This window comes from Nilaparvata lugens, chromosome 4 (genome assembly GCF_014356525.2).
Source record: "Nilaparvata lugens isolate BPH chromosome 4, ASM1435652v1, whole genome shotgun sequence".
Lineage (NCBI taxonomy): Eukaryota > Metazoa > Arthropoda > Insecta > Hemiptera > Delphacidae > Nilaparvata > Nilaparvata lugens.
Window position 1 is genome coordinate 20,840,077 of NC_052507.1, and position 27,175 is coordinate 20,867,251.

Below are 27,175 nucleotides of genomic sequence, written 5' to 3' on the forward strand. Positions count from 1 at the left end.
TTTCATGTGAAATATTATTTTAATTTTTTATAATAAATACCATAATAAATGAGTTTAGGCGTGCATATTTAAATTTCACTTGAAAATTTTCTCAAATCAACATTTCAATAACATTTTTCATGTGCCATTGTTTATAAAAAAATGTTTATTTATATTTCATTCTATTCATTTATGAGTTCGTATAAGATAATATAATAAAACCTAATAAATACAAGGTAGAAATAAATTAATAGTATGACGAAATTGATGAGTTAATAAATAAATAAAAGTTTAATTGATAAATAAATAAAATTGGAACTCTCCTAGGGAACATGACTCATGAGTATCTCCTTAAAATCTACTTAATACAACAAATTGTACTAATGTTTTCTAAAAATCCAAAAACTCTATAAGTTATTATGAATCTATAGGTACATCATTATCTTTATAATTATATGATACAACATATAGCTAATTGCTAATATCACTTCAAATAATTTAAAAATCAATTTCTGGTGTGATCAAACATCTTAAAAAGTTCCAAATTTGTAAGGTTACCGGGCTAAGTTCTTTGTACAGTATTATTGTTTGCATCATGTTTCAAAACACTATTGTCACTTGTGAAATGGTGACTGTGGTTTGCCAGCGATGTTTGCTCTTGCCTACAGCTATATGCTTCGCAGGACGTTATATCTGGAGAGTTGGCCACTTTCACGAAAAGTCCCAGTCCTGAATTTGTAGAAGCATACTTTTCCATAGTACTGAAATAGAACAAATCAAAAATGCATGTATTAATTTATCTTTGAAATTTAGCTATACATTATTATGGACAGAAGACACTTGAGAGCACAAAGCTATGTTTAATCCTATTCTATTGAGCGAGCAATTTTTATAAGTATATTTGTATGTCGGAGGGATCTCAAATAAGGATCTAAAGATTTTTATGAAATTTGGAATATACTAAATTCGTGGTACAAAAATAATTTTGTGACAGGCTTCAACTCTGGGATAACTCGCTAAAGGCCATTAAAAAATAATTTAATTGCTCCTTAAATAGCAGCTGTTCGGAAGAGAGTATTTATGTATCTTCCATGAGTTTTCAGTCTGTTGAAAATGACACTGACACAAAGAAAACCTAATATTTATGATATATTGCTACCGTAATTCACAAGTCAAAGATGATAAATTATTTTTTTAGGCTGCTTTACATTTCTGAACAATTCAATAAAATAAAAGATCACACACTTAATATAAAGATCACTCCTGGTCAGTTTTATTTGTACAAGTTCACGTTACAGTAGATATCATTGTGATGAATTTATTCTGGATTGGAATAATTTTATTACAACAATAACAGTTTAGTATCTTCTTTAAAGCGTCATAAATTCATTCTATAATCTGATTTGCAAAGAAAATTATTCAGGATTGCTAGAATGTATATTTTATTCAAATGGGCTAGTTATTGACCCCGCGCGAATAATGATGAAACTAAACTTACGCGAGTAATACAGGATTAATAGCCTATACATTTCTTCACTTCTTGATAAATAATTTTTCATTAAGTTTTCACCTCATCAAAAATTTCTTGTGAAGATTTCTCTTATATAATATAGCGAATGAATGTCGCACTATGGTATAGAAATGTTCATTGAATAATTGAATATCCTTCCTCGATAAAAATTCAAGACAGAAGTCAATCAATTCTATGCTCGAATGCTTGATTATGGTGAGAGACCACCAGTAGCCTACAATTTAAGATGGGTTCCAAACCACCAGGAATTGATTTTACAGCTCATAACTGTCTTAATTCCACTAATCATTTAAATGATGTATTATTATATTTTCTGATGGAGCTCATTAGGCCAATAGAGAATACTTACTGGATGAGTTGTCGTGGAAGAGGTCTGACGATGAGGCCGAACTCACAGGCGATGTGCTGCATACAGATGCCTCGAGAGATCGCTGCCGTCACTGTCTCCGCCAAAGTATCCATGGCTTCATTGTGAGTGTAGTCCAAAGACCTGGCCACCTCCTTCTTCACAATGATGGGCAATTTCGGAAGAACTACAGCTCTGAAGATCCACATTCCCAGTGCACCCAGCACACCCATCACAACTGGCTCAACTAGCTTGGTGTAGTGCTTCTGTACAAGCGCCAACGCTTTATTCCCAAAACTGTTGCCGAATAAAAGATTGGCTTGTCCGGGATAAGCCAAAGCTACCGGGTACGGAAATGGCGGAAATCTGCCAAGGAAGTTACCTTTGAGAGCCTTTGCACCAAAAGCTTTGTACTTGAGATAACCAGGCAGCCAATAGTTGGCTAGACCGAGTAGCCATCTGTAGAAAGCTGGTCCATAAGGTCCTGGGCCGAAAGGTACAGGTCCAGGCCCAAATGGTCCAGGTCCAGGTCCAAATCCTACTGGTCCCGATGGTCCAAATCCAAAGGGCCCCGGACCAAATGGCCCTGGCCCACCGACGGGTCCACTTGGTCCAAAGGGCGCAGGACCCACAGGACCAGTGGGGCCCGGCCCAACAGGGCCAGACGGCCCCAGAGGCCCAGGTGCAGTGCCCCCAGACGGGGGACCGCTCGGCCCCACAGGACCCGTGGGTCCCCCCGCCGATGGCCCTGGCCCCGATGCCCCCCCAGTCGGCCCCCCTGGGCTGCTGAATCCTGTCACAGGCCCCCCTCCCACTCCCCCTCCACCCGTGGCTGCTGCAGTCGCGGCCGGTGCTGATGAATAGGGATAGGCCGCCTCGATCATTCCCCACCAGAAAATGCTCACCAAAACACCTGTGTACACACAAATTCCATTTTAAATATTTCGATTTTATATTTTATAAATATTAATAAAGTTATAAAAGAGGTAAGCTTGAAACAATTTTTATCATTATAATTTTCTATTAATTACAATACTCGGAATTAGTAGCCTAATTTGAAGTGGAAAAGCTTTCAAACACGAGTGCGGATTATTTCGCGTTATGTCGGGATTTGTTTTTGAGGAACGGTAGAATAAGGAATTAAAATCTTTAAATTCTTTTAATTGACCGAACGCAGTGAGGTCTGTTTTAACTCTGATTTTCTTTCATCTCTCTGTATGTATGTAACTATACTTCTACACCGGTTTATGATAATAGGGTAATAACCGTCTACTGGATTTGAGTACGACAACAATCACTTGACTCTCTCGATGAAAGTGTTTGCTATATGAGGGAAACAATTCTGATAATGTTTGTGATAAATGTTCTGTTAATGTTAGGGAGTTGAAAAGGAAAATGCAGGCATTGTCTGAGGAAAATGCTCTTTTCTTAGTGCAGTGGCATGCTGCAATTGCAATAGATCGGTCCATTGTTAATGATAGTATTATTATGGAGTTGAATGATAAGACAACTATTGATTTTGGGACACAAACAGACGAAAAAGAGGGAGGGGAGGACTCTGTTGCTGCTGTCTTGTCAAGCTGCAGAGCGGTGAAGGCAGGTGCGGTGGGAAATATTAGTGATAATCTTGATAATAAAAATGTATTTTTTAATAAGATCTCTGAACTAGCAAATTATTTGAAATTGAATGAAAAACTATTGACAGATGTGGGAAAGAATGTTGGTTTGGCAAAACTGGCTTTGAATAATTTCCGCAGATCATGCTCCTTGATTGATGCTGCCTGCAGATATGTCAGTTCGCTTAGTGGGTTTGGTTTAGATAGAAGACTGCATTTGTGGGCTGATAGTCATGGTAGGGGGTTGCGTGAGCGTGTGGGCTCCTTGCCGCCAAATGAGTTTTCTTGTGTTGCCCACATTCTTCCAGGGACAAGGCTTGAAGCTTTGACTGACTGGATGCTCTCCCCAAATGAGGTCAAAAACTACCAACAAAAAGATTGGGTCGTTGTTTTGGGCGGTACTAATAGTATTCGATATCTGATGAGATCTGCAAGTCAGCATTCATGCAAAGGTTTACTGAGGTGATTGAAGCATATACAGGGTGATTCATAATTATGGTAAAATAATTTAATACATGATAGTAGAGGTAAAAATAAGAAAAAAAGTTCCTATAAACATATATCCATAAACGCTTCATTAGCGAGCTATACAGGGTGAAAGATTTCGCCCGGAATTCAGTTCCTCTGGTGAAGTACACCGATGCTGAATTGTTTGGGGACTAGTTTTTGGAAAACTTATGCTGGATTCATATGGAAAAATATCTGAAAAATTGAATAAAACTAGTCTGGAATCAGTAGTGTGAGTAGTTTTTGAGAAAAAAGTTGAAATATGCAAAAAATCTAAGTAGAAAAACACAGACTTCTACGTTTGATGCCCAATAACTTTCTTTAATGACCAATAAACAAATAATTTTTCGCAATAAAAATTGTAGAGAATTTAATTCTGAAAAAAATGATGTAAGCTGTGTAAACTAAATTTAAATAAAAGTTGGATAAAATGTATTCTTATATAGTACATTACACCACAAAATTTGCTGTTTTATGAGGAGAGAACTAATAACTCATAAGTTGTAGCTAATTGCAAATAGAACATTGATTTTAAGAACAGCTGTTCCAAAACAGCTGATTTATTTTGTTTTAAATAAAAAAATATTTAAAAGAAATTATCAGCTGAAAATTATTTTCAGAAATATTTTAGCTCACTGTTGAACAAAAAAACAAACTGTAAGTTAGGCCTACTGTAGCCGTGCTGTGTTTTTTGTTTAACCTATTAACCAGTTATTTGTAACCATTTCACTTTGCTTTTGTGTAAAGTGTTAACTTTTTAAAAAATGGCAGGTAATTTTAGACATTATTCATACTCCGAATTAGCTGACATGGATTTAATGTATGGAATGGGACACTACTGTAATAGTACTGAAGAAAGACATTTGTATCAAGAGAACTTTCCTAACCGAGTATGTCCAAGTTCAAGGTTTTTTGCCATTATTCATCAACGTCTGTCTGGTGTTCACTCTTGATGCCAAGTTACTCTGGGAACCTCATATAGACATGGTGTGCTCCAGTCTCAGCAGCATTGTCTATCTACTGAGAAGGCTGATGTCTGAACTGCCAATTTCAGTGGTCAGACAGGCCTATTTTGCTTTTTTTCATTCGAGGATGAGTAATGGTTTGAAATTGTGGGGTCATGCATCAAGCAATTTTAAAGTGCTGTTAATTCAGAAAAGAGCGGTTCGGGTGATTTCTGGGGCGGGCTATCTCGATCACTGTAAGCCCCTTCTTTCTAAAAATGGCATTCTATCCGTCATTAATGAGCTCATCTACCAATGCTTGAAGGATATACATCAGATGCAGGATAGGCTACCAAAAAACAAAGACATTCACCGTCACTTCACAAGAAACCGTGAGAGAATATATATATATACAAAGATGCAGACTTGAAAAGTCCAAGTGCAACCCTGTGATAGGCTACAAATTCCATAACTTGCTACCAACTCAAGTTAGATCCTTGCCAAATAAACGTTTTTTCCAAGTACTTAGATCCTGGTTGATTGTTAATCCATTTTACTCAGTAGAGGAACTCATTACTGCTGATCACAACACCCTAGTCAATTCAATATAATGCTTTTTTTGTCTATTAATACCCAAGTACAGAAGACCACTAAATTATCTGATCTCATTGTAAATTTGCTTTAACTGATCTGTTTTATTTATTATTGTCTATTGTATGTAGCCTATTGTACCTGTGCAATTTATTGTATGTTTCTTCAATGTGAATTGTGACTTGGCTATATGTAATTTCTATTTTCAACTGGCCCAATAAAAACTTGAAACTTAACGCATTTACGGCCAAACGCGTTGATAGAATTCTATGATATTTGGCAGGAATATTTCTTTCTTAACTGCGCGTCGATGACCCTTACACAAGGGTTTCTGAAATTTCGCATTTTAAGGATAAAATAAAAGGAAAAGGAATTGCCTCCATACTCCGATATCACTAACTATATAAACTACTCTGAAGATAGGATTAATCAGACTATAGTATTATTCATAATCAATCAGCTGACAAGTGGATTATTCATGGCATGCATTACACAAATGTCTGGAGAAGCCAGTAAATAGGTGACACCAGATACTTGTGGGTGGGAAAACTGCGTGAGGTCTACTGTTCACAGAGCTACTAGTATCTTTAATTTAAAATATCTAAAGTTCTTACATTTTATCTAATAATGAGTTTTTATATTATACTTATTAAATCACATTTTGAAGAGGGTATCTTAAAAAAGAGTAAGAGCAGCATCTTCAAGATAAGATTAAAATGCAGCATTGCTTGCTTGTCGCTTATGAACTTTTTATGAACGTTCAATCATAAAAATTTCAAAAACGTGGAACTGTGGAACAAATTACGGCATATAACTTGGATTTTATTGTAAATTTTATTTCTCTTTTCAACCATACTCTTATAATTGAATTTTGACTGATAGTTTTATAGTTATTGACGTTTTTTCAGAAATATAGAAAAAACTCTGTATCTCGAAAACTAAGGTTGATACAAGAAAATTTTACAAGACATTTTTTGTTGCAAAATCCATGTAGATTCTATGGTCTTCGGCTGTAACACCTATCATGAGACACTGTATAATAGTTAATAAATGAATTTTAATTTTATATTAACACGGTAATAAAAAGTAAATTCGTAAGACTTTTTGTTGGTTGGGAGTCCCTTATAATTATTACCTACGGAAAGGCCTCGGAATATATAATATATAACTTATAGCCGTCAATGGACTCCACGAATTATATAACAACTTATCAGCCCATCTTGTAAACTCTGATGGATTACAAACAGTGGTTGACAATGAACAAGAAGTCCTTATATAAATCCAACTCTTGACGAAAATGTAGTTAATTAGTGGAATGCCATTAGTTAGGGATGACCCGTTACTTTCAATTAGCACACTGGATGCAAGTACCATCCTCGGGTTCATTCACTAATATTATTCCATCGCCCGCTAAATGATAATTAACAAAATATTCAAATTCATCATTTCACTTTCAGTGCCTAATCGATTGTAAATTGCATTAGAAATCCTTTCACTTTGATTTTGTGTCGGAGGTAATCCCAGAGAAAGTACTCTCTGAATTCAAATAAATTAATCGAGACAGTGACTAGTCTAGTGATAGGGTAGTTATTATGTATTCCACTAACTATTAAATGTAAGACTCTCTAATCAATTATTTACTGAATACTTCGGCAATTTTATAATCTATATACAGGTTTGTACCATTATCGAATTTACAATACAGCAAATTCTTGAAGGGGGCGCTAAATGCGGCCAGTTGTCTAGAGCCGGCCCTGAGACTACTTAAACGGAGTTGTACCGATCAAAAACTGAAATAATCGTACGGTACATTATTAATTATAATCTGACTGGAAAATATAAATACAGGTATTGGTTTCTATCATACGAAGTGGTCTGGAACATTGTGTCTCATCCATCAGTATTCTACAAACTAAGTATACAACTCTTTGAATTCTACAAAGAAACATGAAATATAATATAATTTATTGTTTTTAATACTTAATATCATTATTTTGCATTTCAAGAAAATACATAATTTCTCCTGTAATATTAACATTTTTTTCTCAAAATTTGATAGATACTGTACGATATGTTGTTAAAAAAATGTAATTTACATTATCTTAGATACGGTATTTGAAATTCTTAAATTAATTTGACTTGGAACTATTGATTTTTTTGGTAGTACCAATTGTTAAAAATAGCCTATTAGTCCAGTCACTATATACATTGGTGCATGCAATTTATATTGTAGTTCTGATTTTTTAATATATTTTTGGGTACATAACAGAAGTCCAGAACCAATTTCTTCGTGCAAAATTTCCTTGTGCTAGATACAGAGTGGCCCAAAAACCTCGTATTTTTGGCTCATTTTCCAGTTTTCAGCTATTTCTGCCAAAACTCGTAATCGGACAGAAAATTTGTTCTTGCCTTTTTTGTAGATTATAAAAGTCTGAATAAAATGAGATCATTTGGAACTCTCTATCTCCAATGAGTACTGAGTTATAATTAGTACTAAAAGGCGCGCTTAAGGACACCTCAAGGATCAAAATTTCAAACACTTATAACTTCTGACACAATGCTCAGATTTTATCGTACTTCATTCTTCTCGGCTCGTCAAGACGGTTCAAAATCATGAATCATAAGACGAATTCGGTCGGAAAATGGAACATTTATTGTCAAGTGTACTTAAGCCCATATTCCAATATACAAAAAAATGACCAATTTCTATATTCAAAGCTATGTATCTTGGTAACCCCTTATTATAAAAATCATTACTTGATCTTGAAATGTACAATAGAATTTTCTTCTTTCTTCTTTTTTAAAATCTTCTGTAACTTTTGAATTGTATTGGAATCGAGAGTATTATTCATTGGAGTTGTAGAGGGTGCCAATTTTCACATCCTCACTAGATTTGGAAATTTTATCTGAAGTATTTCACAAGACATGCATATTTGAATATAGAAATTGGCCATTTTTTGTGTATTGGAATATGGGCTTAAGAATACTCAACAACAAATTTTTCCCGACCGAATTTGACTTATGATGCATAATTTTGGACTTCCTTGACGAGCCGAGAAGAATGAAGTGTAGTACGATAAAATATGAGCATTGTGTCAAAAGTTATAAGTGTTTGAAATTTTGATCCTTGAGGTGTCCTTAAGCGCGCCTCTCCACTAGGAAATACTGAAATGAAGTGCATCTAACGGGTGATTCTCATAGAACATGATCTCATGAACTTATGTCATTGAGCAAAATATCAATGTGAGGGCAATGTAGTTAGTTGGTGATGATGGTTGAAGCTGAAAATTATAGGTGTTTTTAACAATACAAGGAGCATTGTTGTCAGGTGTACCTGGAAATCTATTTGAGATAGAGCACTCTCCCTGATCTCAGATTGTAGAGCACAAAAATACGCCCAGAGGGATTTTGAGTTTATACATCTAAATGGTCACAATCGGAAGATATTGTCGATCAAAAACTAAAATTCATCAGAATTGATTTTTTCTTCAAATTTCACTCATTTTTGAAAAATTATAACTCAGTACTCATTGGAGATAGAGAGTTCCAAATGATCTCATTTTATTCAGACTTTTATAATCTACAAAAAAGGCATCAAGAACAATTTTTTCTGTCCGATTACGAGTTTTGGCAGAAATAGCTGAAAACTGGAAAATGAGCCAAAAATACGAGGTTTTTGGGCCACTCTGTATCTAGCACAAGGAAATTTTGCATGAAGAAATCGGTTCTGGACTTCTCTTATGTACCCAAATAATATATTAAAAAATCAGAACTACAATATAAATTGGAAGCACACCCCCTTTTTTATGTCTATATTGACTGGACTATATCTTATTAAAAACGTACAGTTCTCTATTCTAAATAAAATGCTAACCGATTGTTGGAAAACATATAATAAAAAAGACACTGTGTAACTTATTTGCTTGTTCACAAAACAATAAACATAAGGTACAGGTTTTATAAAAATAAAATTAGGGGAAAAATAGCATTAATTCAAGATTTAAAACAGTATTTGAAAGATAGGAATTGTGAATCACTATTATCACGCAATTACTATATAATTACCTTACTATATATATTTTTCCATAATCATTTAATAAAAAGAGAACTCTGTTGCATATCCATACTTTTTCACTGTTGAAATTAAACTTGAATTTTAAATACACTTTTGGAGTGAAAATGCACTTACTTTGGTAGTGACGATCGTTTCGACCTGTTGTTGGTCATCATCAGACTGTGCGAATTTACTCAGGTCTAATTTACCTGAGTAAATTCCCACAGTCTGATAATGACCAACAACAGGTCGAAACGATCGTCACTACCAAAGTAAGTGCATTTTCACTCCAAAAGTGTTTTTTTAAAATTCAAGTTTAAAAAGAGAACATCAATAAAATTTCATCTGCTTAGGAATATTCTTTTTATACGAGTAATTGCAAATACATAGCCTACAGCAATAGTAGTCCTACCGTGGGCCAACGGTATTTCCCTAGATTTCAGTTTTGCTAGTTGCATTGGTGGCTGAGGCTCCTGATGTATTGTTACTCATTTTGTCTGCTTGAGCCTCATAGGTGAACTGAATTATCACGGCAATATAGCTTATTATAGTGGTCAGCATCTGAAGATGAGGAACGAATTGGCATTAAAATTATTTCTTGGTACATTAGCTGATGAATTATTATTTTCTTATCTCTGTGGATACATCCTATGTTTTTTGGTGAACATCAAACCAATTACCGTATAAATATTATGAATGGCTTTGATAGATTTCTCTATCGTTTGTAGTATACTTTCATAGAACGCTACTATGATTCCTCATTATTATATCAAAATTATTTCTTTTTTCCTACAGAAAACAGAATTTAAATATGTGCTGTAGGTCTATATTATATTTTTCTAAAATCTCATACATTTGTATGCTAATAATTTTCAATTACCGGTACTTATCTCAAAATATTGGCATAAGATTTTATTAGATAGGGTACGGTACTAATAATGTTTGAAACGTCATATAGGCCTACTGCAGTAGGCCTACCTATCAATAATACGTTTGATGAACTTGAAGCTGAGTACAATAGTGCACATGTTCTCATGTCTACATTATGCACAACTTCAAGTTCATGAAAATTATTATTGATACACTAGTAATCCACTCACCATGAACATAAATGATTTGCCAATAGCAAACATTCCGAAAATATTGAATGGGGCTTCTCTGTTCTTGCATTGAAGATAAAAAAGCTGTATCTGTAAAAATAAAAATAGTAGTTTTTCCAGCAATCTTTAAACTAAAATTTTCATGTATCGTATTGAATGTTATCGAATATATTCAGTATTTTTGAGTAAATTCATTCATACATTTTGTCAAAAAATGTTAGTTGGGAAATTTATTTATATTTTTTCAGCTCTTCTAATAATGCACCTTCATCTGCACATACAGAGTGGAGAACGGCCTAATATTCCATACACAAAGGTAATTTGACGGTGGGTGTGATTGGGGATCCTACTCAAATTGAAAATACTACTTTACTATGACTTAAAGAATCTGGTCCTCCATCCCCTCCATCTTGGATCCACCATTTTGAATGCAACTTTATTTTTTCAAATAGGAAGGTGGTCATGGGATACATAATTTCAATGCGGAATTTCAAGAAAAAATGAATGGTGAAAACCGCACATCGATATCTCAAACCGATTGGAAGATATTCACATTATTAATCAATACCATGCAAATCAGAAATGAAATACATAAGTCGTATTGATTAATAATGTGAATATCTTCGAAACTGTTTGAGATATTGATGTGCAGCTTTCGCCATTCATTGTGTCTTGAAGTTCCGTATTGAAATCATGTATCGAATGACAACCTTCCTATTTAAAAAAAATAAAGGTTCATTCAAAATGGCGGACCAGATCTTTATAAGTCATAGTATAGTATTTTCAATTTGAGTAGGATCCTCAATCATACCTACGGAACCTTTAAATTACCTTTTGTGTATGAGATATTAAGCCTTTCTCGGACTTTTCACTCATTCTGTATATTATTACAGTACTAGTCCAGGCAATGAATGTTCAAAAGAGGAATAAAACGAAAACTTCGAAGAGTGGAATAATACATCATTTCAAAGAGTATTTAATGCTCTACAAACCTACGATAAGCATTTTTACGATGCTAGTTGGAGGATTATGAGCCCCGAAAGAGTAAAAATACGATAAATCCTGTTATTTTAACAATTACACACCAAGAGCGAATATCTTGGGAACTGTTGGGAATGTCACAAAATTCTACTGAACAAAAGGTGTAGAGAATTTATCAAGCTTCATTTTTTAATCGTTTAGTTAAGTCGGTTGAACGCATTGTTCTCAAGATATGAGCTAGGAAAATGCAACTTTTAAACCATCCTCATCCCTTTAGCACATGAGTTAGGAATGGGGACTTTTGATATGTTCTCCTAACAACTATAGTATCAACAAAGCTGCAAAGACAAAGATTTCAAAACATTCCCTCCAAATTCCTTTGTCGATTGGTCTATTGTTGCAAAACTGGAGATTTCACACGCAACACTAAAGCTTCTGCAACAATTGTAGCGGAATGCGTGAAAGTGTAAAATTATACATAAAATTGAAGAGAATTTAATGCTCTATGAGCTCTTAATGAGCATGAATTTCCTATCGATTTTTAAAGAGTTATAAGAGGAAAAATAGAAAAAAATTGGAGGCAAACGTATTTTTTTTTCAAAAATATCACACCTCGAGCGGATATCTCGAAAACTGGAGGAGATATAGAGAAGGTTGTATGATGAATATTGTAGGAAATTATGTGAGCTTTAATTTGGTATTTAACAGGTTTGTCCGTAAGATACATAGTTTTTGAGTTATAAGCGAGAAACCAAAAAATGGTACCTTTGACCCACCCACACCCCCATAGCACTGTGGGTAGGGGTGGGAACTTTTGATATGTTTACCTCCTTACTACTTCAAACAGAACTGCGGGGTCAAAAATTGTCTTCCAAACGTTTCCCTCTATAACCTTTCCTTGACTGGACTATACGATGTAAAAGCTAAAATCAGATTTTAGCCCTATAACATGGATTATTGAGTAGCCACTTCTGGAAATTTTCACTGTTACACTGATGCTCAAGGAAAGATAAAAATTTGTATTCACCTTGAGGGTAGTTTTCTTATTTTCGGAATTTTTTGTTTAATTGAGTCCGTACTTTAATAACGTAAAATTGGCTGACCTACCTCCACTTGAGAGCGTTTCTGCTTAATATTTGAGAGAGATAGTTTCATTATTGCCATTTCCAATAATTTACTCTGAAAAAGAGATTATATATGGTTTAAAACTAATAAGAAAATTAAAATCTCACAGTATTAATTTGGCGTGTTTTAAAGTGGCCAGGCCATTCATTAGTGGGATATGGTGGTATAAATAGAGATCCATATTTCCCATACAAACCTCCATTACCCATGCACAAGCCTAGAGCTTATGAAGGGATCACCCATGGAAAAAGATGAGGGTGGTGGTGATTGTCTGCTAAATTCTAATATAATTTTTAAATACATTAAGTTTATACAGGCAGTTTTTTTTCTGGAGAGAGACATGTTTTTGCTATAAATGGGTTGTTCAGCGTTTTTCAATAAACCTCACGTGCACAATGCAAATATTCCATTCTCTCTAGTTCCCATACTACGAGTATTATTATTGGTCATTACATTGCTGTTAGATCTTACAACTCATAAACAAGAATAATACGAGTTCATATCTCAGAGAAATATAATATGATGGATGCTCACTGAAGAATGTGAAGGCTGACCGATTATTCTAACTTGCTATTAATATACGGTAGGCCTATTTACTTCAAATATCTGCTGCGGGTACCACCATGAATAAGCAGATTTAGGCTATGTGTGGCACAACTCTACAGAGTTTCATAAAAAAATTATGCTTCCACGTTTAAGGTGCGTAAAGACATTCGCTCTGCTCCGCAATCGATCGTCACTCGAGCAGATCGATTGATGATCAACCGGGGAGCAATAGTGTAACGCGAGAAGAGCTAACATCTCCCGTAACGTTCATGATCGGAGCGAGTGCGGAGCATGTTGGAAGCGCGTATATCTGTACACACCTTTAGAAGTGCAACAATAAACTTTTCTACAGTATCATGTTTGTGTTTTTTTGTGTTTGTTAATAATCTATTTGTGTTTCAATACCAATTATTATTTACGGTATGCCAAGGGTGGCCATTAACGACAGGACAAGCGTGTTGGACATGTGTGTACACACACATGTCGACATATATGTTATGTCATCTCAGAGAAAGGCAAAAAAACAAAATTTTTTGAGGTTAGGTTTTTGTATCTTTGATTTTTTTGTTGTTTATTTTTTCTTCGCTGCTCTATTTGAGTTTGTATTACCTATTTTTGTTCCATTTAATTTTCCAGTGGTTTATTAATTTTATTGGTTGTTTATTTTTGTTAGAACCTGTTATCAACAAGCTGTTTTTTGTTCGAAGCTTCTCGATGATGACACAAAATGCATGACAAGCATGTATGTACACACATGTTCAACACACTTGTCCTGTCGTTAGTGTACACGCTTATAGGCACTACGCACACAGCAATAGACGGATGTCTGCAGAAAAACGAAGGGAAAATTCATTCACAAGTGTTTGAATGTTTGAGCAATGCAGCCGTTTGATTTTTTTCTCCATCTGTCTTCTGCTGTATGCGTTGGCTTTATGGCTTCTATTAGTGGATAAATAATCTCGATATATACACAGCGGCCCAAAAGTCATTACCCACCACGAGTTAAAGTAGGTACTAGTATTAAAAATTACAATATCATCATCATCTGATATCAAAACCCACCTCAACATCTATGGACGATGCTCCATAGCAAACCAACCAGCACAGAAACAGCCTATAGACAATGATTGTCAAAATTAGGATGAAGAATTTAATCAGGTTGTATTCTCCTTTTTCTTCAATGTCGCCAATATTGAATGCGAGACCATAGGTACACATTAATAGCAAATAGAATGTTTGCACTATCATGAAGAGCAAATCAGTTTGAAATCTAAAAAAGAGAGAAATCATTAAAAATAGTTATAATAGATATGTTATGATAATAAAACATATAGCATATAATTATATACTTACTTACTTTATCTGGCTCTACAGTCCTGGGTGGACCTTGGCCTCCTCAACATGACGCCTCCATACATCCCGCTCTTGTGCTCCCTGCCGCCAGTTCACCACACCTAGCACACGGAGATCTTCCACCACATCGCTAATCAATCTTCTTCTTGGCCTTCCTCTTTTTCAGGTGCTCATCATCCTTTCATCAAGCAGCTTTTGTGGTACTCTTTCATCACTCATTCTTACCACGTGACCCAGCCATTCTATTCTTTTTGCTTTGATACACCTCATAATATTTCTTTCGCCAATTGCTTCATCAATCTCATTGTTAAATCTGGCTCCCGTCCAGTTTCCTTCAACGCAGACTGGTCCCCATATCCTCCTGTACATCTTTCTCTTGAAAGACCTCAATGCTCTTTCATCTTTATTCAAAATGGTCCACGTTTCAGCTCCATAAGTCACAACCGGCCTTATCAATGTTTTGTACATCTTTACCTTGGTTAGCCTAGAAATCAGTCTGCTTTTGAAAATTTTCTGATTAGCATAATACGCCCGATTGCCCATCATAATTCGAGTGGAGATTTCATGACTAGTTTTATTATCAGCTGTCAGTGTTACTCCCAAGTATTTAAACTCGCTGACGCCTTCCACTTCACAATCGTCTTCTATTTTCAAGTTTCTAATCAGTCTTCTTCTTTTCATCTGCTGACATTCGCATGTACTTTGTCTTACCTACAATTATTTCAAGGCCTAAAACTGTAGCTTCCTCCTTGAGTTTGCAAAACATTTCTTTCAGGCTATGCTCATTCCTTGCTAACAAAACAATATCATCCGCATAGGCCATAGCTTGGCAGGTTCTATTTATTATTGTTCCTGTCATACCCAACTTCTGCAGTGCTTTTTCCAGCACTAAATTGAAAAGAGTAGCGGAAAGAGCATCTCCTTGCCTAACGCCAGTTGTGACACTGAACACTCGGCTCAGCTTATTTCCGATCTTCACTTGAGCTGTTGACCCGGCCATTGTTACCTTTATGAGATTGACAAGCTTTCTCGGCACTCCATACTCAAGCAGTAGTCGTATCATTTTGCTCCTCTCGATGCTGTCAAAAGCCTGTCAAAAATTCACGAACAGCATATGGAGATCCGTGTTGTATTTAAAGCATTTTTCCATGCACTGCTTCATTGCAAGAACCTGATCTGTTGTACTCCTTCCCTGTCTAAAACCGCATTGATGCTCACCAATTATCTCCTCAGCATACACCACTAGACGCCTCAGTATCAGAGCAGAGAGAACTTTGTATGACGTAGACAGTAATGTTATCCCTTATGACGTTATTTTTGTGAATAACGGTTTGCCTGGCTTGGCTGCAGTTGGTAAAGCATGAGTAAAAAATTATATAATTCTGGTTGTGGTTCTTAGAATATAAATTAGACAAAATTCTTATAGGCTCGCCCAGGAGCTCCCGCAGTTCACTGCTCTTGGACAATTTATATAAATCTCTGGAACATATTATTTCCAAAGATTTGATTATCAATGCTAAATATCGCTGACTAAACCAACTCATTCGGTGAAGAATAAAGTCGGATGGTAATTTTCTTAATATTTCAATACTGGTAGCTCGATAAATAAATATGAGATTGGTCATGCATAGAAGTGGGGAAATAAATAAAGGATACACCATAAAAAATTTGATACATATCTTGTACAGGAAAATATCAACGAACAAAACAAATAAATGTAGAAATATATAGAGCAACAAGCAAAGATAATAAAAATAAGAACAATATATCAAATAATAAAATATCAAAGATTAGCTCACTAGTTCTTTAGCACGAAACGTTACCATGTGCTTTTAATTCATTAATCGTATGCATTTATTCTATGCAGCTTAGGTATCGACTTGCTGCTGCTTGTCAATTTAAAAATCTCACTATATATCTCCTTTCCAAAAATCATAAAAATAATCAATTGATAAATCATAAATCTCCAATATAATAATATGTATAGATCTCAGTATATTTCTCAATATATATCTCTCAGGGCTTAAGGTTCGGCCTCTGGTGGAATCAGATAAATTAATTTATCCAGTGAACAAGAGCTACATTTATATCTTATAATTTGCTAATAAAATTAATGATTGAGTGAGCATATGTACATTATAATATTAAATTTAAATACTCCTTTAATCTGTGCATCTATAGATATATAAATTTGATACAACTCTTATCCAATAAAATATGTTTTTGTACCTTTTTAAGACTTGCACAAGTTTTATAATAATTTCAATATTTATAACCTTCCGACGAGCTAGCTTTTTATATTTTTGTTTCACTCGAAGCACTGAGGGCGCCCTAAATTTATATATTTCGGTAATTTATCATTCACGTGCTGAATTTTCACAAGACGATGGTGGCGATCCGAATTTCCTGGTCGTCCTGGATTTTTTGGTGGCTGAAGTCATCTTCTCCAAGGGAATAAATTAATATTTAAATGACTTAAGCTTTAATGTAGCATCACTAAGTCTCATACAAATAAATTAATTTTCAAATGTACAATTCAACAAAAGGGGACTTGTGCTCTATAGAATTTAGTGGTGTTCCATGGTGGCGTCTGGCGAGCAAGTGGGCAAGTCCTACCCTTATTTTCTACAATCCTTCTTCCGACTTACAAATTTGCATACATTTAAATATTCAGTTACTACACCATTAAAAAGATCAAATAGTCTGTGCCAATCTGCTAAATTATTACCTATATCTTAGGTATAATATTTTATAATTACTCGGACCATATCCGATACATAAACTGAGTAGTGATAACTTATAAATTCTTATCATTTATAAAAATATCTATAGATAAATTTGAATCGGCTCGCTATTGCCGCCCCTCGATTACTGTAATTTGATTGGTTCATGCAAATTTCACAAATGTATCCATGCACCTATGAATATCCTACTTCCTTAATATTTTTATTTATTTTTTGGTGGTTTATATATGTTCAGTACGAATAATAAATATTTTTGAAATTTATAAGTTGTTTTTCCCTCTTCAACAAGTAGCCATGTGCTTACCAAATCCTCTAGTTGAATACTATTTGTTTACAACAAATTTTTGCCAAGGTGTCTGGCTAGATTTCACATTATACGGCTTGATCGATTATTAGGTTGCCGACCAGTAGGCATTATAGCCTAACCTCAAAATTTCAATACTCTATATAATATAATAAATAGCAAATAGAATTCTTTTCTATTCGGCTGTTCTGATTTTAGCCATGGTACCCGTTATTATCTAATCTTTCACTTGTTGCTATCGCACTTGGCGATAATAGAGCAGCTGTTTGTTCAAGACCTATAAAAATTCTTTCAATTAGCGATTTTGCTTGCTTATCAAATTTTAATACGTTACACCCTCTATAATTATTACAAACCATTTTGTCTCCTTTCTTGAATATGGGACATATTGTACCTTTGGACCACTCTTCAGGCATCTTCTCCTGCTCCCATATCCATATTATTAGGGTATGCAAAGCTCTCAAAAACTTATCTCCTCTGTACTTTAGTAGTTCTGCTGGTATTGCATCACCGCCTGGTGCTTTATTATTTTTCAACTTTTTGATGATGTCCTTTACTTCCTCAAACGTTTGCGCATGAAGCATGGGTTCAGCGCTTGAATATAATTCTTGTTCCTCATAATCTTCATCCTCCGCATCCCCTCGGTTTAAAACACTGCTGAAATAGTCAGCCCATCTGTCCCTTATCTCTTTTTCTTCCCATATTACTCTTCCTTCACGGTCTTTACATGCTATCAAATTGGGCTGGAAACCTTTCTTCATTCTTTTTACTGCTTGATAAAAGTTCCTACTCTCATTTTGTTCATTCCATACCTCTATGTTTTCAATAAGTCTCTTCATGTGTTCTCTCTTTTTCCTTCTACATAATTTGTTGGCTGCCATCCGACTCTCGTTATACTTAGCACAGTTTCTTCTAGTGTCTCTCTGAACCATAGCTCGTCTATCTCCATTTTTACGTTTTATGGCCTCTTTACACTCATCATTGTACCATTCCTCATTTCTACTTCCAACTCTCATCCCCAAACTCTCATTGGCACTATCACTCATGGTGTTTTTCAAATTCTCCCACAATTCTTGTACATCTCGCGCATCCATGCCCAAATCATTCAGACCATCTGGGATTAATCTTTCAAGCTCTTGCTCATATTGCTCAGTCTTTTCTCCATTTCTTAGCTTTTCAATGTCCAGCATGCATCTTCTCTCACCTCTTCCAAATTCCACTCTAGACAGTCTTTCTCTTAATTTGACTGATACCAGAAAGTGGTCAGATTCGTAATTCGGTCGTCTCTGAGATCTTACATTTATAATGGAGGAAGTATGTCTTTTGGCTATCAACACATGATCAATTTGTGTAACTGATTCTGAGGATGGTGAAGTCCAAGTTCCCATATATATATTTTTCCTTGGAAAGCATGTGCTACTTATTATCATGTTATTAGCTACTGCAAATTCACTGAGCCTAATGCCATTATTGTTGGTAACATCATGTATAGTATATACCTGCCTGCGGCGGTTCTCAGGAAATTCTCCTTACCAATCTGTGCATTCAAGTCCCCCATAACTATGAGCACGTCGTACCTGGGTACTCTTCTACATTCTTCTTCTAAGGCTTCGTAAAAATAATCTTTTTCACCTTCCTCTCCATCCTCAGTTGGTGCATATGCTGTGATAATACATATATTTCTAAACTTTCCTTTTAACCTAATTCGGCACAGCCTACTTCCTGCAGGGTAAAACCCCAATATAGAAGAGTTCAGCCTCTTTCCGACAATGAAACCAACTCCACCTTGTCCTGTCCTATCCTCTGGTCCACTATACATCAAAGAGAAATCCTTTTTGTCTATTCTTCCATTTCCGTTCCACCGTGTTTCTTGCAGGGCAACCAACTCAATGTTGAACTTTCTCATTTCGTCACTTATTTCCAACATTCTTCTAGCTCTCAGCATTGTCCTCACATTCCACGTACCAATATTCCAATCCATCATCCTTATTCGTTTTTTATTTCCATTTCCTGTTCCATTTCCTTTATTCCGGTCCCATATCCGAGGCATCATTAGAGTTTTCTGAACAAAAAAATTTTTACAGTGAGGAGTAGTTAGCACCTCGACCAACCCCCAACCTGGAGGACCAGGGTCGTTTGTATAGAGTTGCCTTCTCCTAGGCACTCGCTTCCACCGCAGCTTTCAGAGCGTAACCTACCCTGGATTTAATTCGGGTTAACTCCCTAGGCTCTTCCGCCCTCTCTGCCGTTGGGATTTCTCCTCATCCGCCTTCGAGGCCGTTGGCCGGTTTGCTAGTTTTGGTCCACCCCAGCTCTTCCATTTCACCGGTACCACCCATATCTGGGAGGCATTCCCCTATCCGCCACCTGGGGAGGCGCCCGATGGAGGACTAGCAACCCCTCACGGGCATATAATTATATGTTATGATATAATTTTGGAATTAGGCTACTCATCATTATACCTACTCACTCCTCAGCAACAAACAAACAAAAATATAAATAGATAAAAAATAACTCATGCACATAGAATGAAATAAAAATGATCAGGTAGGTACCCTTTCGAAATTTTTTAATGGGTATAGATAGTCGAAACATATTGTACTGATTAAATAAAACATTTCACAAGGGTACTTGATAGTTTGTATTTCGTTCTACCATTGTAGTACGGTAGACGCAAGAAGAAAAGTGCTTACGCACATTGGGAAGTATGAAGAATAGGTTTTCATTTTCTTGTAGATGAAATATTTGTTATTGACTCCTCCCAATTTCTTACTTATGGAGAATAAGTAATACCTCTATCAACAGCATTTTTTTAGAAATCAAAATTGAACTCTTGAAATTGTTTTTCAATAGACAGTAGACAGTGCTGGTTGTAATTATTATAACGGTATCCAACATTTCTATATTCCACTATTAATACTTCACTCAAAATTTTAGTATAAGAAGAGGTAACTATTTTTCTAAGTAATATCCACCACCACTTATAAGACATTTTTGACAAATTGTTATTTTTAAAATTGTCTGGATCCTTACAGTCTTATACTGTGATATAATCAATCATGGATCTTCAAGGAATAACTATTATAGGCCTACCATTGGTTCTAAAATGGATCAATGAACTCAGATAGACGCTAGACCTACCTTTTGTTAAGTGATTGTGAGGAAAAAAGCAAATTATTATGTTCATCTCTCAATGATTTGAGCTTCAGATAAAGTGTCATCAAACCAAGTTTTACAGGTCGGCGAAATGATTGCTTATCTATTACTATATCTTCGACGTCTGGCAAAAATCTTGTTTTCTTACTTTTTTTGCTCTCCAACATAAATGTAATATTTTTTAATTCACCTCTTATATGTTTCATCTTTTCTTTTGTACTGAACATGCAGACAAATAGAAACATTGTGGCGATAAATGGAGTGAGACCTGTGATAGTTCGCAGTAAGCTAGTGAAGCTATCCAGTAGTTGTTCCTCACTCCTGGAAAAAATATTATCAATTTATTGAAAAAGCTGATCTAAAAACCCAAGTTGTATTACATTTTTATAATATCTTTTTCTAGAATAAATGGCTAAATCCATGCAATAGACTATAATTCATTTTTTAGAATTTGTAAGCCCAATATTATATAACTGCTCCACCTTGAGAGTAGTGGAATGCATTACTCATTTCTCATCAAAAAGTAAGTGTATTTTCAATATTTACCTGGAAACACAGTGCCGTGTCTAAACAACAAAAAAGTTATTATATTGTAGTGTTTCTTCATGGAATAACATATTTTTCAACTTAATACTATGTACCGTACCGGTATTATTATTAATATCCAACACTTTTTTCATGTAGGTCTAATCTTTTCATTTTCAAGTTGTGAAATAGGCCTATATGCTTCTACACTAGACTAATAAGTACCGTATTAGTGACTTATATAAGTTTTGTGTTGAACAATACTGTTGATTTATTATTATTTGTAAGACGGCTTAAAACAAATTAAAATTCTTGCTCAGAATTTTGTATTAATGGATTTTACAAAACAATAATTTTAACTCACCAATGTTGTACAAGTTTGTACATCTCGAAGCCTATATCTTGAATATTAGCTACTACCATAACAGGGATAATTGCCCACTTGAAGTAAACAAAACCGGAACTAACTTGTCTACAGGGAAATGTGCATTTGGCACAAGTATTGAGTATGACGAGGGTATCTCTCAATGTGAAATTGAACAATGGAACAACAGTACCCAAAACTGCTAGAATTTTATTCGAATGAAGAATGAATTGCAAATTAAAAACTCCATACGTCTTCATCAGAAGTGACTTATGCTCTTCGTTCCACTTTGATTCAAAACTTGAAAATCGAACGTACCTGTAATAAGAGTTATTGAGTTTGTAAAATAGCCTACATAAATAGGCTACCGGGTACTACAATCATTCTGCAAAATATCTTAGAACATTATTGTGTATTTACAATTTCATACTGACGATTCTTTCTCAAGTTGGAAGTCAAACACCATCTACATTCACGACAAAATGAAAAAGATAAAATACATTCCAGCGTCTAGTCATTTAAATGAGTCACAATATTTAAATTGAGCCAGAAATGTACCGGTACTAAGTATTTCCATATACAGAGTGTTTACCAACTGCCTACCAATACTCTAGGGAATTGTTGCTAGATAACAAACATATCTAAATATCATAATTATTTAAATTGCCCGGAAGTCTCTAGTTACTCACACAGCTGCCATATTGCTTTTTTCACTCATTTTTTTCTAAATAATGGCTGAACATACAAAATTGAAACTTTGCAGAATCATTTATAACAACTAGACAAAGCTACAAAAAAATATTATAATTTTTCAAACTCATAAAACAAAATGGCGGCAATTTAAAATTTTGTTTATTAAATAACATAGAAACCGTTGGTTTTACAAATAAAATTACAAGAATAACTTTTTTTTAGTACATTTAATTACCTATCGATTGGTACCTGATTTTTTACGATTGGAACAATATTGACTGAGATATGGCAGCTTTAGTGGTTGGTGGCCATCCTTTAGAGGGTTATGTAACGTTATTTTATTGTTTGAAATGACCTAAAATCACATACTATTAAATTGCAATGCAAATAGAGATTGTTGCGTCATTGAGGCGACTCTATCAGCATTCCTTGGTTTGCACTGCAACAAACTTTCAGTGGTCACCTATCACTAAAGCGGCCATATCTCAGTTAATATTGGTCCAATCTTAACGAAATTATAGGTATCAATCAATAGGTAATTAAATTTACTAAAAAAGGTTATTCTTTTAATTTTTTTTTTGTAAAACCAATGGTTTCTAAGTTACTTGAGAAACAACATTTTAAAATGGGCGCCATTTTGTTTTATGAATTTGAAAAATTATAATAATTTTTTGTAGCTTTGTCTAGTCGTTATAAATGATTGTGCAAAGTTTCAATTTCTAATGTTCAATCATTATTTAGAAAAAAATATAAGTGAAAAAAGCAAAATGGCCGCTGTGTGAGTAACTGAAGACTTCCGGACAATTAAAATATGATATTTAGATATGTTTTTTACCCAGGAACAATGCCCTAGAGTATTGGTTGGGAGTTCGTAAACACTCTGTATAAGAAAGTTGGCGATATACAGAGTGTTCTGAAAAAAGGTACCAATAAGCCAGGGAGTGATTCCTCACATCAAAAGAATAAAAAATTTCCGATTAACATGGGTCCGAAAATGCTTGGTTATCAAGTTATACAGAGTGAAAGATTTCGTCTGAATTCAGTTGGTTCCCCTGCTGAAACAAAGCCATATGGGTTTTTTGGCTGTTAAGTAAGATGTACAATTAAAGACGTAATTTATGTAAAATCAACTGAAAAATTTAATAAAACCGTTTCCAGACCGGTAGCTTCAGTAATTTTTAAGATATGTGATGAAATATACGCGAAAATTGATCCCGTAAAACAAGTTCCTTTAAAGTTTGAAGCAGGTTTACCATGTAGGCTACAATAAACACAAAATATTTTTCTATTGGACTTCTAGAAAATTTAATTTTGAAGAGAAGATGTTAAAATAAGTCTAAAATAGACAAACGCAACTTTAAAAAAATCCTCTATTACATACAAAACGCATGAAAAATAGACAAAATCTTTTAAGCTCTCTACATACCGTAATATTAAGTATTATTTTTTAAAGGTTCCGTTTGTCTATTATAGACTTATTTAACAACTTTCTCTTCGAAATTAAATTTTCTAGAAGTTCTGAACAAAAATATTTCGTGTTTATTGTACATTTAACATGGTAAATCTGCTTCAAACCTTAAAGGAACTTGTTTTTCGGGACCAAGTTTTGCGTATTTCGTCACATATCTTAAAAATTACTGTAGTAGCTACCGGTCTGGAAACGGTTTACTTCAATTTCTAAGGTCATTTTTCATAAATTACGCTTAATTGTACATCTCACTTAACAGCCAACAGCAAATACACGTGGGGTATTTCAGCAGGGGAACTGAAATTCGCGTATGCGCGGGCATACGTCCATAGCTATATATTGGTCTCGAGAGGATGCTCTAGAACATCCAGAACAGTAGAACATCCAGCTCTACTGTATGGTAGGCCTACAGTATATCATGTCATGTTGAATGATACACAACATCCAACTCTCCCTCAAAAGTATATTGTTTACGCAATCACACGTAAAATATAAAGAGAATCATAAGTTGGCATTCAATTACTTACATAATTCAAATATTACAATTAAAATATAATAAGATACTTCATATTCTAAGATCTTATACATTTTTAACAATTTAATTCACTCTTTTTCCAGTTATTTGTAAAGCATGCGGTGCATGCCTAGCATGTCCTGAAAATTCGCCACTGATGATAGCCGTAGCCCTGATCACTATCAAGGTTCTACAGTCGATATCTTGTGGAATGTCGATATATTAGTTGAATAATCGACATAAAAACAAACTACTTGCTTCATATTGTGATTTCGTTGTCGGATAACTTCGTATTAGAAAACTTTCTAAACGACTATGATATCGGTGAGTACATTTTACTTTCGATGGACAGGCTCTCGATGGACCTGATAGATACGGGAAGTGCACTCCAAGCATGACAGGCACTGACTAAAAAGGACTTTGTGAAAATAGCAGTTCGATTATTGGGTATCCTTAGAGTACTACTTTCTTCGGTTCTAGTATGTGAAGCATCTATCCTCCTACCTACAGAAACAAATTTGAAATCATCTTCAAAAGACTTAATCTTTAAAAAAACAGAGAGGACGTCCCAAGGTATGTAAAAAATATGTGCCAAAAATATGTAGGAACACTAGGAGCTGCTAGAGGAAAAACCCTCCATCAAAGGAAGAGAATGACAGGAGATAGAGGCAAGTGGAGGCGCTGGGCCGAGGAATCCTCAAACCACCCAACACTGTGAGTCAGATGGGTAACTGAGAAAGAAGAAGAAAATTATTATACAAATCGAAAAACGTTAAAAAATACCATCAGTGAGACGTTTTATTAGCCTGTTGCACAGCCTTAATGATGGTTTCACCCCACTATAACGTATGTTAAGTATACATAAACAATGAACTAACTACAATCAAATTGAAATATTTATTAAGGTGAAATAAAAAGATGTTGTCAATTCCACAAAGTTTAACTTTGTAAAAAGTAAACTTTGTGGAATTGACAACATCTTTTTATTTCACCTTAATATGGAGAAATTCCACAACATCTCTGTGCAAAGTGTTAATGAAATATTTATTCTGGCAGTATTATATAGGCCTACATATTTTTTGAAGAGAAATAACACATATACATGACTTACTTGGTGATTAAAGCAAATATTGTAATAATGATAAAAAAGATGTGTCTTGTCAAGAAAAACTTTGCTTTCCTGAATGGAGCATCCATGTTTTTAAAATCATATCGAATAGGGTAAACACCCAAAAACTTGCAATAGCCAATGAAAATGTTGCAAATATCCATTTTGGCGATAGTTTTCTACCACACTGATGAGATACTAGTAGGCTAGTGAATGCTGGACATTCTCTATAAAATCTTCTTTAATAATTCTATACTGATAATGCTGCGGTGAAAAACTTCATTCTCAAAGAAGGGTGCCGTATCAATAATAAAGTCCGAAGTGACAAAAATATAATTACCGTACACTTATCCTTAGCCCATTTGACAGAGAATCAATAACTGTAACATCAAACATACAATTTAATAAGAAAATAGCCTTGCACAGCTAGAATCCATTTGCATCAACGATATAATTATTATTGTGAATGCTCACTTGTTGGATGTGAATGTGGAAAGTAAATGAGTAATTTTCGATACATTTCAATGAGAAACAACTACTGTTTATTACAGTAGTAATAAACAGTAGTTAGAATTGTTATATAAAGTAGTTATATAATTGTTACAATGAATGTGGGAAAATTGATAAGGAACTCGGAAATCATATGAATGAAATTCGATTTTGGATTATACATTATTCAATTTTTAACATAATTTTAAACTTTATTGAATAATTCTGTAGCACTACTCTGTTTTTTACAGTGAACACATCAGCAGTAAACCTGTAGATGCATGAAGTGATCTGAACATTTTCTATGTTTTGTTGCAAGAACTAAAACTCAATTGATTGAATAAAGTCATTCGAAGACAACCATCTTGAACGCGTAAATTTAATTTCAGTTGACTTTTTGAACTCTACACTCACTTTTCAAACACTATTGTGTGTTGTTGGAATTGGATGAATCTTTCGGATATTGTAGTATGCGATTATTTTGGAGCTTCCAGATGGCTGAATTGATCTGATATCCTCGACATTATTAGAATTACTGACGATTCTATGAAAATCGACATATTTTTGCCGTCATCTTGTTATTTTCATGATGTCATCAATATTCTTATTCATATTTTTGAGATTGCCATCATGGATAATCTCTTTCTACACATCATTATAAAGAGATTGATACCATTCCCGCAAGTCTGTACCTTCAAGGAGTCATGAGTTACACGGTTTTCTAATTGTTGGGATTGGCATTTGGTGGAAGAAGCGTGTTTTCCGCTGCAAACAGTACTTTTCTCTCTTTTTCCTATTACGCTCCAACCGTTGAATATGGGCTTACAGCCTCCAACCAGATGTCATTTTAAAGCTTTGGAAATATTCTACAACACTGTACCAATAACACTAGTGAATGTCTACTGTGAATACATTTACAGGGTGGAAAGTGAAATATTGTCCCCGAAAAATGTATGTTTAAGGTTTTTTAAGTTGAATAAATCATGAAAAAAGCGGTCGAAATGAGACGATTCTGTCGAACATCCTAGTTTGGTTAATTCTATACACTTTGGTGATAAAACCAATCCAATATATCTCACAATAACTGAATAGCAAACGATATAAAAATTTCTGTCAATAATGGCCGCCATCTTAAAT

At 34.6% G+C, this 27,175-nt stretch overlaps 2 protein-coding genes across 5 annotated transcripts; both read right to left on the bottom strand.

Annotated features, from left to right (window-relative positions):
• LOC111058305 (ejaculatory bulb-specific protein 1-like) lies at positions 1 to 2,740 on the bottom strand. Its single transcript, XM_022345815.2, has 2 exons — positions 1,860 to 2,740; positions 1 to 740 (listed from the first exon to the last, which is right to left on the bottom strand). The coding sequence occupies exons 1-2, from the start codon at positions 2,738 to 2,740 to the stop codon at positions 542 to 544; spliced, it is 1,080 nt and encodes a 359-aa protein (XP_022201507.2). The 3' UTR covers positions 1 to 541.
• Positions 2,633 to 22,442, bottom strand: LOC111043751. 4 transcript variants are annotated; one of them, XM_039426919.1, is made up of 7 exons: positions 22,187 to 22,442; positions 20,863 to 21,198; positions 14,383 to 14,590; positions 12,757 to 12,828; positions 10,669 to 10,758; positions 9,981 to 10,129; positions 2,651 to 2,769 (listed from the first exon to the last, which is right to left on the bottom strand). In XM_039426919.1, exons 1-6 carry the CDS (start codon positions 22,192 to 22,194, stop codon positions 10,001 to 10,003), a joined length of 843 nt encoding a protein of 280 aa, XP_039282853.1. In that variant the 5' UTR covers positions 22,195 to 22,442; the 3' UTR covers positions 2,651 to 2,769; positions 9,981 to 10,000. The 4 variants fall into 4 exon arrangements, with proteins under 4 accessions (XP_039282855.1, XP_039282853.1, XP_039282854.1 ...); XM_039426920.1 differs by lacking the exon at positions 2,651 to 2,769 and adding an exon at positions 6,739 to 6,924 and having other exon boundaries at positions 9,964 to 10,129; XM_039426921.1 differs by lacking the exon at positions 9,981 to 10,129 and having other exon boundaries at positions 2,633 to 2,769.
• Positions 22,443 to 27,175: the final 4,733 nt, after the last annotated feature.

Coding starts and splice junctions, on each gene's coding strand:
- LOC111043751 (XM_039426919.1), bottom strand. Junction 10,759..12,756: donor AGAAACGCTCTCAAGTGGAG/GTAGGTCAGCCA, acceptor TTATTTTTACAG/ATACAGCTTTTTTATCTTCA. Junction 10,130..10,668: donor GCAAATCATTTATGTTCATG/GTGAGTGGATTA, acceptor CCTCATCTTCAG/ATGCTGACCACTATAATAAG.
- LOC111058305 (XM_022345815.2), bottom strand. CDS start 2,740: ATGATCGAGGCGGCCTATCCCTATTCATCAGCACCGGCCGCGACTGCA. Junction 741..1,859: donor CTTCCACGACAACTCATCCA/GTAAGTATTCTC, acceptor GTTCTATTTCAG/TACTATGGAAAAGTATGCTT.